The sequence below is a fragment of the Capra hircus genome, chromosome 27 (assembly GCF_001704415.2).
Source record: "Capra hircus breed San Clemente chromosome 27, ASM170441v1, whole genome shotgun sequence".
Classification (NCBI taxonomy): domain Eukaryota; kingdom Metazoa; phylum Chordata; class Mammalia; order Artiodactyla; family Bovidae; genus Capra; species Capra hircus.
The window spans coordinates 30,653,523-30,666,521 of NC_030834.1; the positions used below are offsets into that span (position 1 = coordinate 30,653,523).

The 12,999-nt window shown below is 43.0% G+C and overlaps 1 protein-coding gene across 2 annotated transcripts in view; it reads left to right on the forward strand.

The window, feature by feature from the left end:
- The window catches only part of IRF2 (interferon regulatory factor 2), an 83,688-nt gene that overhangs the window by 42,186 nt on the left and 28,503 nt on the right, over positions 1-12,999 (forward strand). For both annotated transcript variants that reach the window (XM_005698710.3, XM_005698711.3), the window contains exons 3-5: positions 7,392-7,491; positions 8,888-9,064; positions 9,374-9,420. In XM_005698710.3, the coding sequence (XP_005698767.1) occupies positions 7,392-7,491; positions 8,888-9,064; positions 9,374-9,420 (324 nt within the window). The remainder of the gene's footprint in view (positions 1-7,391; positions 7,492-8,887; positions 9,065-9,373; positions 9,421-12,999) is intronic.

The window sequence follows — 12,999 nt, forward strand, 5'->3', positions numbered from 1 at the left end:
AGCCTGATTTTTGTATTAATATTGTTCCTTACTTCATATTTATCTTCTCAGATATCTCTCAATCTTACTTCTTTTTTTCTTCCTCCTCATTTACCTATTTTTTCATTTATTTTAAATGTAGTGGTGTATTATATTTGAATGTTATCTATTTAAATGAGTCCCTTCTGAAACAAGATGGCATAGAAGTAAACAGAAATATTTTAAGTAAAGCATATGTTTATTTCAAATGACTTGTCCTATATTCTAAGGTCTTAGGGCAAACAATATATTTTTCCAGCCTTGCTGTGTCTGTAGTATTTTAGGTTTGTATCCCAGAGGGGCTTTGTAATTAGCCTCTTCCAAGGAAACAAGTCATCAGTTCAGTTCAGTCGCTCAGTCGTGTCTGACTCTTTGTGACCCCATGGACTGCAGCACGCCAGGCCTCCCTGTCCATCACCAACTCCCAGAGTTTACTCAAACTCATGTTCATCTAGTCGATGATGCCATCCAACCATCTCATCCTCTGTCATCCCCTTCTCCTCTCGCCTTCAATCTTTCCCAGCATCACTGTCTTTTCAGATGAGTCAGTTCTTTGCATCAGGTGGCCAAAGTATTGGAGTTCCAGCTTCAGCATCAGTCCTTCCAATGAACACCCAGGACTGATCTCCTTTAGGATGGACTGGTTGGATCTCCTTGCAGTCCAAGGGACTCTCAAGTGTCTTCTCCTGCACCACAGTTCAAAAGCATTAGTTCTTCGGCGCTCAGTTTTCTTTATAGTCCAACTCTCACATCCACACATGACTACTGGAAAAACCATAGCCTTGACTAGACAGACCTTTGTTGGCAAAGTAATGTCTCTGCTTTTTAATAAGCTGTGTAGGTTGGTCATAACTTTTCTTCCCAAGAGCAAGCATCTTTTAATTTCATGGCTGCAGTCACCATCTTCAGTGATTTTGGAGCCCCCCAAAATAAAGTCATTGTTTCCACTGTTTCCCCATCCATTTGCCATGAAGTGATGGAACCAGATGCCATAATCTTAGTTTTCTGAATGTTAAGTTTTGACAAGTCATCAGGTAGATTTTTTTTTTGTCGTTTTGCAGACAAGGAAATCAAGGCTCCTAGGTTTAGGAGGAGTGTATTCTGAAGAACTGGTAATATTGCCTGTATTGATTTAGGATGTGAAGTTAAAGCAGATGTTCCCGATTTCTGAAGAGAAGTCGGTGGTTTGCCTTTGCTTTTTCCTTTTCAAAACCCACCCACCCGTCTGGGCTAGCTTGGCCCAGTGGCGTGCTTCGAACGTCACCACGTCTCCTGCAAGTGGGCTCTTAATACACTGCAGTGTGGTGTTGTCTAGTAGGTTGAACAGTAGCCCCCCTCAAAGATATGTCCACATCCTGACCCCCAGAACCCGTGGTTGTGACCTTATTTGGAGAAAGGATCTTGGCAGATGTAACTAACGTAAGGATGTCGATGAGATCATCCTGGATTACCTGGTGGGCTGATCCAGCGACAAGGGTACTTATAAGACACAGAAGAGGGACTTCCCTGGCAGTCAGGTGGTTAAGATAACTCACCTTCCAGTGCTGGGGTGTAGGTTCAATCCCTGGTCAGGGAGCCAAGAGCTCACATGCCTAGCAGCCAAGAAACCAAAACATAGAACAGAAGCAATATTGTAACAGATTCAGTGAAGACTTTAAAATAATGGTCTGCATAAAAATAAAAACAAAAAAATCTTAAAAAAAAAAGACACAAATGAGGAGACACACCCATGAGGGAAAGGCCAAGTGGAGAAGGAGGCAGGGACTAGAGTCTGCAGCTGTAAGCCAAGAGCACCTGGACCCACTGGAAGCTGGAAGAGGCATCCTTAGAGCCTTTGCTGATGTCTTGATTCTGGATTTCTGGCCTCCACAGAAAAATAATAGGATTCGTTTCTGTGGTGCTAAGCCATTCAGTGGGTGGCAATTTGTTACGACAGCCCAAGGAAGCTTATACCCCCTCTCAGAGCTACTTCTTCACTGGGGCTGTCCACCAAGATACCTTTTCCTCAAACCCCTGTGTCCTTGTGTTTTGGATTTTGTTGTTCAGTCGCTAAGTTGTGTCCGACTCTTTTCGAACCCATGGATCTCAGCACACCAGGCTCCTCTGTCCTCCACTATCTCCCGGAGTTTGTTCAAATTCAGGTCCACTGAGTCGGTGATGCCATCCAACCATCTCATCCTCTGTCATCCCCTTCTCCTCCTGCCTTCAGTCTTTCCCAGCGTCAGGGTCTTTTCCAATGCGTTGGCTCTTTGCATCAGGTGGCCAAAGGATTGGAGCTTCAGCTTCAGCATCAGTCCTTCCAATGAATTTGCAGGGTTGATTTCCTTCAGGACTGACCGGTTTGATCTCCTTGCAGTCCACTAGGCTCTACAGAGGACCAGAAAGTGAATGGATTCTTCTTGGTGCTGCTGAACACTTAGTGCCCCTCAGGCAGTCCTTTGTGTGGAGCCTTACTCACCTGGCTCTTGGCTCCTGAGTGCCTTCCCTCCATCCCCTTGTCCTCTGCTGGGCTGGGCGTGGGCCAGGCTGAAGGACAGAGAGGGGGCAGTGGCTGCAGCAGATGGTGCCTCCCAGGACAATGCTGTGCCCGCAGCTCCTGGGCTGCCTGAGGGCCCAACGCCGACGGAAACGCCCTGTGGCTATAGTCACTGTAGATGTTGGGTGGCCTCGGGGCATTTCCTGTCTGTACCCGCACCTCCCCAGGGCATCTGTTTATAGGTTTCTGCTAACTTAGGCTTGCTGGCTTTCGGCTGTCTGCATAAATATTTCACTCAGACCCCACTGTTATTCCCTGCCCATTCATAAGCCCAAGAATCCCTACGTGTATTCTGAGTGGTTTCAGGTCATCCCCAGTTCTCTTCTGCTGAAGGCTGATGTGAGTCTTAGAAAAGCTGTGCCACCCTCGGGGCTTTGTCGTTCCTGGTGCTCACAGGGAGGCACTCCAGGCTGGCCATGTACCAGGGCTGTCTTGACCGTCGCTGAAAGCTGGGTGCCAGGCCTGACACCCTGGAGGCTCCAGGTAACATTGTGCTGAGAATGAATGGATGAAGGATGGCTACTTGAAGGGGAGGGACATCGGTGACTCTGTTTTTGTAAGATAATTAGACTCAAGAACACTGGGTTAGCAATGGTCACATCGCTCTCAAACGGAGACTCCATCATACCCAGTGCATTCCTAGGTGCACCGGTTAATGTCTTAAATTTGTTTCCATCTCCTGCTTCCAGTACGTGAAGGGGTGGGGAAGTGAATGAAAGTCTGTTGCTCAGTTGTATCCGACTCTTTGCAACCCCATGGACTGGAGCTCACCAGTCTCCTCTGTCCATGGGATTTCCCAAGCAAGAATACTGGAGTGGGTTGCCATTTCCTTCTCCCAGGGATCTTCCTGACCCAGGGATCGAACCTGCGTCTCCTGCTTAACAGGCAGATTCTTTGCCACTGAGCCACCAGGGAAGATAGATGGGTGGCTAACTAACGCCTTGAATTTGTTTGCCTCTCCTGCTTCCAATACGTGAGGGTTGGGGGCTGATGGAACAGGTGCTCTGGATTCCTCTGGAGGAGCAATAAGGAGGTTTGCGCAGAAGCATTGTACCTAGCTTCTGAAAGTGGCTGTGGCTTGGGCCAGTTGCTTTTTATTATGAGTATTTAGTATGCTTGAATGATCTAACAACTAGAAAGAATAGGGTAGCAAATTCCCTTCTAGATTTAAAATTCACGTCTAGATTGAACAACTATTAAGAGTTTAAAAAAATCTGTGTGTTGGGAGGTGATTAAAGCAACTCCCTGACTGGGTATATCTGTAAGACCCAAGAACATTTTCTTATGGATTCGCAATACCATTACCAGTTGGATAATCATAAATTAATCATAATTAGTCATCATTTAAAGTGCCATTACTGCCCCGTTCCTATTCAGAATACCTGACTATTCCCCAGATATCTTTCTAGGATTTATTTGTTCCATCAGAAGCCACAGCAGACCCCCAGGTTGTGTTTGGTTCCTGGGTATGAGCAGCGCCCGCTCCCTTTTTGCCGTCTCTCCACTGGCTTGTTGAAGAGACCAGGTCTGTTCTGGGTTTGTCCTCATGCTTGATTTTGTGGTTTCCCGGGGCTGTTTCTTGAGGAATGATGGTGGCGGCATCCAGGTTCACTGTTCTTATCACTTCCATTGATTCCCACCCTGATTATTGAGGTTCCTGTTTCTCCGTGGTGGTCTGCCTGGACCCAGGCGCCAAGGGCCCCTCCCTGAGCCTTGGAGGTCATCAGGTAATTCCGACCTTTTCCTGCTCTGCACTTTGAAAGCAGGGTTGTGCTTGTGTAAATATCAAGCCATCTCAGAACACAGTGAGAAGTCCAAACAAAAATAGCAAGCGACATTAGAACACCTTATAAATATTGGGGGAGTGAAGCAGCTGTGGGAGATGAGAAGGCTGGCTTCCGCTTGGGGGTCAAGGTATGTTTGTTCTGCGTTGCTGAAAATTATCTCAGATGTTCTCCACTCAAGCCGGCTCATCTCTCCTGCCTACAGGTGGGCAGCGGTCTCTACATCTGCTGCTATGGTCAGTCCTTCCATACACAGTGTGTACAGCCACCCTGGGAAAATGTCTGTTTAGGTCCCTTGCCCATTTCAAGGGGATTCATGGTGGGTGATTGCCAGGTTCAATCATTACGTTCATGGTTTCATGATTTGGGCATGATTTCTGGGAGACTGGGTTTGGAGGTGTGTGTGTGCTTGTTGTTGCTGTTGTTGTTGAATCACTAAGTTGTGTGTGCTTGTGCACACACACTCACGCTTGAAAAGATCTACTTATCAGAATCAATTCTGTGTCTCAGGAGATTGATTTCAGATTGTCACCCCAGATCACCTTTGATCTAGAAAAAAGTGCAAGAGTCTGATTCTTTAAGGGTCTGTATCTTTAAGCATAAACCTTTAGATTCTGGTTATGCACTTCAGGAAAAATTCTTTCAGAGGTTAAATTTATGTTTTGTTTTGTTTTCCTGGGAATGTTAAAAACTGCATTGAGTGATTTTGTGCTCTGATAGTCATCTACTGTAAAAAATAAAGTTTCACTCAACCCTCTTCAGATCACTGCCCTTTTGAAACTGGCCAACCTGAAACTCTGCCCTCTCTCAGTGGATGATACAGCGTGAACACGGAGTGTTTTATGAAAAACCTCTCACTTTCAGTTCTTCTTTATTGACTATGTTTTATATACATGGAATTTTCCCCTCTAACAGTTCTGGGGAACCCTCAAATGTTCTGACATATTTTTAGTTTAGGCTTTGTGATTGGTTCTGTGGGAGGCATCAAGTCCCTTTTGGGTCGGTGGGGCCTGTTTGTATCTTTCATTGTGTGAAACCAAAGTGGTGGAAAATCCCTCCTGAAGTGTATCGTGCAGAGATTTTTTCTCCCCATCCCTAGAAATGATCAGACCTACCTTGAGAGCTTTAAAAAAATACAGTTTTCTTGGTCTTTAATCTTCATGGAATCCAAGTCAGCAGATCTGTTGTAGGTCAGGAAATCTAAATCTAAACCCTGGGAGACAACGGGCAGTGTGAGTCAGTGAGTGAATACGGGATCACATGACGTAGGCTCTGAATTTGGATATTTACTAATATTACAGTGAGTTCCTTGAATGGCTAATTTAAATACGTTCCTCAGTTTCCTTAACTGTAAAGCAGAAATAGTGACATATACCCAGCTCCTTCGGGTGTTGTAAGAACCAAAACTGAGACCGTGTGAACATGCAAAGTAAACTGGGTTTCACACAAGTAGTTTTACTATTTTGTTTCCAAAGCACTTGTTTCTAGTCATGTGTTTGCCAGGGTTGATTTAAGCAGTTTTGAGTTGGGATGTAAGAGAGATGGACAAGGTCTTCTATGACAAGAATTGTTCTTGAGGGACTTTTCTTCGGAAAAGGAGTATCATCCTCACATAATTGGTACATCTTCGTTAACATTTGTTGCTTTCTCCTCAGGCAGGGTAGTAGACACATAGGGATTAGAACAAAACCTTTTTAGGTTTTTGGTTTTTTTTTGACTTCTCTATTTTGTTTTATTTTATTTATGTATTTTTGGCCACGCCCTCTGGCATGCGGGATCTTTATTTCCCCAGCCAGGGATCAAACCTGTGCCGCGCCTGCCACCCCCCTCCCCCCAACCCGTGGGCCTCAGTTTGAGTAAACTCCGAAAGTTGGTGACGGACAGGAAGGCCTGGCATGCTGCAGTCCCTGGGGTCGCAGAGAAGTCGGACATGACTGAGCGGCTGAACTGAACCCCTGGACCGCCAGGGAAGTTCCTAAAACAAAATCTCTCATTTCTGTTGGCTGCATGAGCAGATTGAGAGATTCAGTCTCTGACAGTGGCCTCAGACACCCCGACTTCCCCTTAGCAGTGAAATGAGTATTGCTTTGGAGAGTTGCCGAATTTTAAAAAATTTCTTTATTTTTAATTGAAGGATAGTTACAATATTGTGTTGGTTTCTACCATACATCAGCATGGATCAGCCATAGTATATACATATGTCTCCTCCCTCTTGAGCCTCCCTCACACCTCCCACCCCTCTAGATCGTCCCAGAGCCCCATGTTGAGCTCCCTGCGTCATACCTCAATTCCCACTGGCCGTTTATTTTTCCTATGTTAGTGTATGTGTTTCCATGCTGCTGCTGCTGCTGCTGCTGCTGCTGCTGCTGCTAAGTCACTTCAGTCATGTCCAACTCTGTGCGACCCCATAAACGGCAGCCCACGAGGCTCCCCCGTCCCTGGCATTCTCCAGGCAAGAACACTGAAGTGGGTTGCCATTCCCTTCTCCAATGCATGAAAGTCAAAAGTGAAAGTGAAGTTGCTCAGTCATGTCTGACCCTCAGCGGACCCCATGGACTGCAGCCTACCAGGCTCCTCCATCCATGGGATTTTCCAGGCAAGAGTACTGGAGTGGGGTGCCATTGCCTTCTCCGTTTCCATGCTAGAGTTGCCTAATGTTTAATTTACCTGAGACAGCTGGAGTTCCTCTTTACCAAGTGACAGAAATAAATCATAAGCCATAGACATTTCAGTCAGTGGCCATCCATGTACCTGTGGTCCTGTAAAACAGGAGACACAGATAGTGAAACACACTGGCATTTCCCAAATCATCACTTTTGACCTTGAAATTTATTTCTAGCCTACCAGACTCCACCTGCCTCTTGTCTCACCTGGTAGACTGTCAAGGTTTGGGTCATAGTGAGGAAATGGCTTTGGTTTACCATAGACATTCAGCAAACCCAGTGATTTTACTTAATGGGGAGTCTTACTAGCTAAAACTTGCTAGAACCCTCTGCAATGATGGCCTGAAACCCTTGGCTGCAGTTCTTATTTACTTTTTTTTTTTTTTTTAGGAAAAGAAGATTTTTCAGATCCCCTGGATGCATGCTGCTAGACATGGGTGGGATGTGGAAAAGGATGCACCCCTCTTTAGAAACTGGGCCATCCATACAGGTATGAATCCCACATCATCTCCAGAGGCTGGCACTGTTGCTTTTTTTGTTGTTGGTTTCATGCTTTTTAAAAAATCAAGGTATAACTGACAAATTAACTTGCAGGATATTTAAAGTGTACTTTGTTTTTTGGTTGAGAATATTTAAGTTCTACTCTCTTGGCAAATTTCACTTTTATGATAGACTGTTAGCTATTGTTTCTTTTTATTTTTACTGCATGTATGAAATGCCTTGGCTTATGGTTTCATGAAGATAGTGCTGATAAACCTGTGACTTGTCTCCAGACACATCAGGACATATGAGGTATAGACTTCATCACTCAGAAGTGATGCTCCACCCATTCCATAGAAACTGAGTCTTTAAATTTCCTGGACATGTGGTTTTCTTTCTTCTTTTTTTAACACCAAAAATACTGTATATTGGGATATATCCGATTAACAATATTGTGGCAGTTTCAGGTGAACAGTGAAGGAACTCAGCCATATAAATGTGGTTTTCTGATGAAGTTCCCCAGGTGTGTACCAGGGGGATGTAGAACTGATTTGTTCTGGAGCTTTAAACCTTGGTCGAATTATTTCCCCCAAAGGTAGTCGAGATTATATTTATTTATAATATAACTAGAGAGCTGTTTCTCTTACTATTTATTTAGCTATGTATTTCTTACTATTTATTTAGCTGTTTATTTTTGATTATATACTTACTATTTATTTAGCTATTTATTTCTTATTATTTATTTGCTGTTTATTTATGTAGCTGTTTATTTATAATTTCATTTAACTAGGGAGCTGTTTATTTGAGAGTCAGTTGAAAAAGAGACCTTCCAGTGACTTATGCTTGTTGGTCTCCTGGCCTCCTGAAGTGAAGTGAAGTGAAAGTAACTCAGTCATGTCCAACTCTTCACGACCCCATGGACTATATAGTCTATGGAATTCTCTAGGCAAGAATACTGGAGTGGGTAGCCGTTTTCTTCTCCAGGGGATCTTCCCAACCAGGGATTGAACCCAGGTCTCCCACGTTGCAGGCAGATTCTTCACCAGCTGAGCCACCAAGGAAACCCTCCTGACCTTCTAGCTTTTTCTTTTCCTTACCTTGATTCTCCACATTGATTTCTACCTTTACTTTCTCTGAAGTTGTTTTGTAGACCCAGGGTAACCAGTTTGTCCCAGTTTGCCCTGAAACTGTTGGGTTTTAAAACAAAAATTCCCACATCCCAAGAACCTTCTCAGCTCGGAACAAACCAGGACGTTTGTTGAGTGTAGGCGTGGCCTGGAATGAAAAGCATTGGCTCTACAACCCGCCAGCAATCCTGTTTCCAGAAATTTTTACTCTGGAAATAATTCTCCCCCTTTCTCTCTCTTTTTTCTTAACCTTCATTCTTTCAACTGTTTTTTTTTTAGGAAAGCATCAACCAGGAATAGATAAACCTGACCCAAAAACGTGGAAGGCGAATTTCCGATGTGCCATGAACTCCTTGCCTGACATTGAGGAAGTCAAGGACAAAAGCATAAAGAAAGGGAACAATGCCTTCAGAGTCTACCGGATGCTGCCCATGTCTGAGCGACCTTCTAAGAAAGGTAGATAAAGATATTTACCAGCTAAAACAACCGTCACTTAAATAGCGCCTTTGTGATTTCTTGATTTCCACAATCGTAGCCGCAGCAAGGATACAACCCTTGTTCCCATTGTGGATGTTAATTCTGCCCTTACTTGGCTGGATAAAATGACTCTCAGGGCCCCCAAGGAAAGGAAAAGAAACGTTTGGGATCTTGACCATCTACGGATTACAGCAATAAATGCAGTGAGAGTTTCAGAAAGAATTTAATGTAGGGGAAATGTCTCTCAGTTCTTCATGGGTTAATCCCGAACTGTTTTTATTGCCACAGGAAAGAAACCAAAGACAGAAAAAGAGGACAGAGTGAAGCACATCAAGGTAATCTTCGTGCAGAGAGGAGGCAAAGTTGTGATCATAGTGATTCATAGTCTGTCTCATGAAGACAAGCGATGTGGTCTCTGGGAAGTATTTAATCTTGCTTCCTTTGCCGTTGTGATCTCTGTGCTTTGCATGTCTCCTCTTTGGCATGTGCCCACTTGTGGGCTCAGGTACTCACACCTCCCCTGCTTCATCCAATTTCCCTGAACGATTTATGAATGAACTCACAAATCCACGCTGAGCCTGGCAGTCTGAGGCCTCCATCTGGCCCCTGCAACGTCTTGCCAGCTGGTCACGTAGCTCCAGCTAAGCTCCAGCAACCCGCTACTATCTGATAATATCAAGTATGTTTTCAGGCCATTAAATATATTTTAAAGTATATTAGGTATTATGAACTTATATTAAATACATTTAATACATTTATATATGTATGTGCATTATATATGTGTGTGCTTAGTCACTCGGTCGTGTCCAACTCTTTGTGACCCCATGAACAGTAGCCCACCAGGCCCCTCCAGCCTGGCAGGCTACGGTCCATGGGGCTGCAAAAGAATTGGACGTGACTGAACACACATGCACACACACACACACATATATATGTGTGTATATATATATTTATGTGTGTGTGTATATATATTTATGTGTGTGTGTATATATATATATATTTTTTTTTTTTTTTTTTCCCTTGATGGGCTATTAGTTTGTGGTCTGTTCAAGCCCTCTATTTGTGTGGATCTCAGTATAGAACTAGCTTTCATAACTGCCAAAGGTCTTCCATAGGGATGTGTTTGTGCCTGTGAGCTTTTCCGTCGGCTGTGTAGTCTGAAATCCCCTACCCTGTGAGGGTCTTTGTGTGTTGATTGGGGGGCCCCTTGTTCAAAAGCCAGAGAAGCACCAAATATCCCATGAGAAACTGAAGATGAGCTTCAGTTGCTAAGCAAAGAGCAGACTCTACAGTCCGGGCCCGTTGACCATCAGAGAGACAGTGGTCTGCTTCAGCGCACCGTTTGCAGATGAGGAGACGGTGGCGTGAGAGGGTTGAGTGACACGGGCCCAAGGGCAGCAGGACATGTGGCCAAGTTCACATGGTAACTTAGAACTGAACTTAAAAGTGATGCCAAGTACTCTGATTTCTACTCCAGAATAACTGTTGAAGGAATATCCAAATTATCCAGATAGCACAATGTCTGAAAGCAAACCACTGAGTCAAAATAGTCGGAAAAAAACACACACAAAAAATATACTTCAGTTTGACTTGTGAAGGTAGTTAGAGGGGAAAACAGGTAAATTGTTAAAATTTCAGACACATTTACTTCTTCAATGGAAAAGAAATATTTTAGCTAGAGTATTTCAGCAGTGAGACCTCTAGTTTCCACTTTCAGTATTTTTAGTTGGTGACTTACTTTAAATATAGCACAGTATAGGCCTTATTTTAACTTTTTATTATGGAAAAATTTTATACACACAGGAAGGAAGCAAGTGAGTCAAGTGTACTTCATAGACCGTCACCCACTTTCAACATCAATCAGCTCATGGCCATTTTATTACATTAGTACCTCTGTCCACTTCCCTATATACATGAAACTGCAGATGCTCAACCATTTTTGACTTGCAAAAATAATTTCATATGGTTCAGCCCAATATTTTAAAGCAGATTCCAAACATCATTTCTTACACAACTACTTCAATAAATATCTTTAAAAGATAAATGCTCTTTAAAAATAATCCAGAATTATTATTATATCTGAAAAAATTAATAGTAGTTCTTCAGTATCACCAAATATCCATCCAGTCAGTGCTAAAAATTTCTAATTGTCTTACAAGTTTCATAGTTTTTATACAGTCTGATCACTTGAATCAAAGTCAGATAAAGTTTACATGTGATTTTTGTATATGTCTCAAGTCTTTTTAACCTATGGGTTTCCACTAGATTACTTTCAAAAAATGGTTTTTTTCTTTTTTTAATTTTTTTCTTGCAATTGAAAAAATCTTGTTTGTTGTATCAGATTTCCCACCGTTTGGATTTCTTTTTAGGGCCTACATTCTGATTATTCTTGTTTAGTCAGAAAAGTGTAACTTCCACAAATATGTGATTTTGAAGAATCCTCTGTAGTCTTAAGTACAACTCTATCATATTTACTGCTATTAATATTTTCACAGCATCTAGTTTAGTCACTGGTACAAAACAGATAATTAATACATATTTGATCACTGCATAGATAGATGAGTATTTGTTGACCAAGTAGATGCGTAAATAAATATATGGGGAGGGAGTGGAGGGTTAGAATGCAGATTGAATTTCATAATCTCAGTTAATGGAGAAATAAAAATGGAGTAACAGATGTTTACTTTTCAGCTGACTTTGCTCAGACATATCCACCAGAAGCAATGACTATTAGGTACCAGTGATTGTAAGATGTACTATTATTTTTTTTATCTGTAAGCAAGTAAAACTGCTTGCAGTGAAATCCTGACACACATAATTGATCAGAAGGCACGTCTTACTTCAGGGGTAGGGAAATGTGAGGAATGTGCCCCTCACAAGTCCATCAGTGTGAGAATTGATGACACGTGGTGTTCTCGGCAGTAAAGGGCATCTGCAGTCGCGTCACAGTGACAGTGTCTTCCGTGTGGCCAGGCCCCACATTGACGCAGGGGAGCAAGTGAGAGCTTTCCTCGTAAGTGCAGCCATGTGGGTTAATTCCATCCCAGGAGAGGGTGCAGTGAGAAATCCTGCTGTGATATAGGCTTGCTTAGTACCTGAATTGTGTTCCTCAGAGAGACATTGTTCCTTCAGCAGAAGGTAGGTGATTCATCGGAAGTAAACACAACTTAACTTTTGAATAGAAATCCCCTTCCATCTAACCTACAACAAAGACTGGGAACATGGAGGAGGCTGGTAGGCTTTCCCAAGTGCTGTGGCTCATGGCTGCATAGTGTTCTTTGAATGTTTCTGTAGAGCGGTTCAAAGTTCATTCCCCAGATTGTCTGGAATTGTGTAAAGGATTTTACTGAGATATTCATACGTTACTTTTTATTGTTTGTCAAAACAGCTAAGATCTGAGTTCATATGTCCTGTGCATATATGCAACTGAATAGACTAGGTAGGTTTCTTCTACAGAGAAAATTTGTCTTACATGTATGCTTCCCTGGTGGCTTAGTATCTGCCGGCTAAAGCAGGAGACATGGGTTGGATCCCTGGGTCGGGAGGATCCCTTGGAGAAGGAAATGGCAACCCACTCTAGTATTCTTGCCTGGGAAGTCTCATGGACAAAGGAGCCAGGCACGGTCCATGGGGTCGCAAAGAGTCAGACATGACTGGGCAACTAAGCACAAGCGTGTAGTAACTAGGTATGAAAATTTGCTGTTAAAACAAGCTCTTCCCAGTCTTCTTTCAGTTACAGTTGAAGTCTTTTTTAAAGATACCTGAATAAATACTATTCTTCTTTAAATTATTTTTTTTCATTGTAGTAGAGTTGATTGAGTTGAAGTTTTTAACTAGGAAAGACCATTCAGAGCATGCCGGCCCACTCTTAGAATATTTCTTGGGCCATTCAGGCAGTCTGTTATCTCCATGCT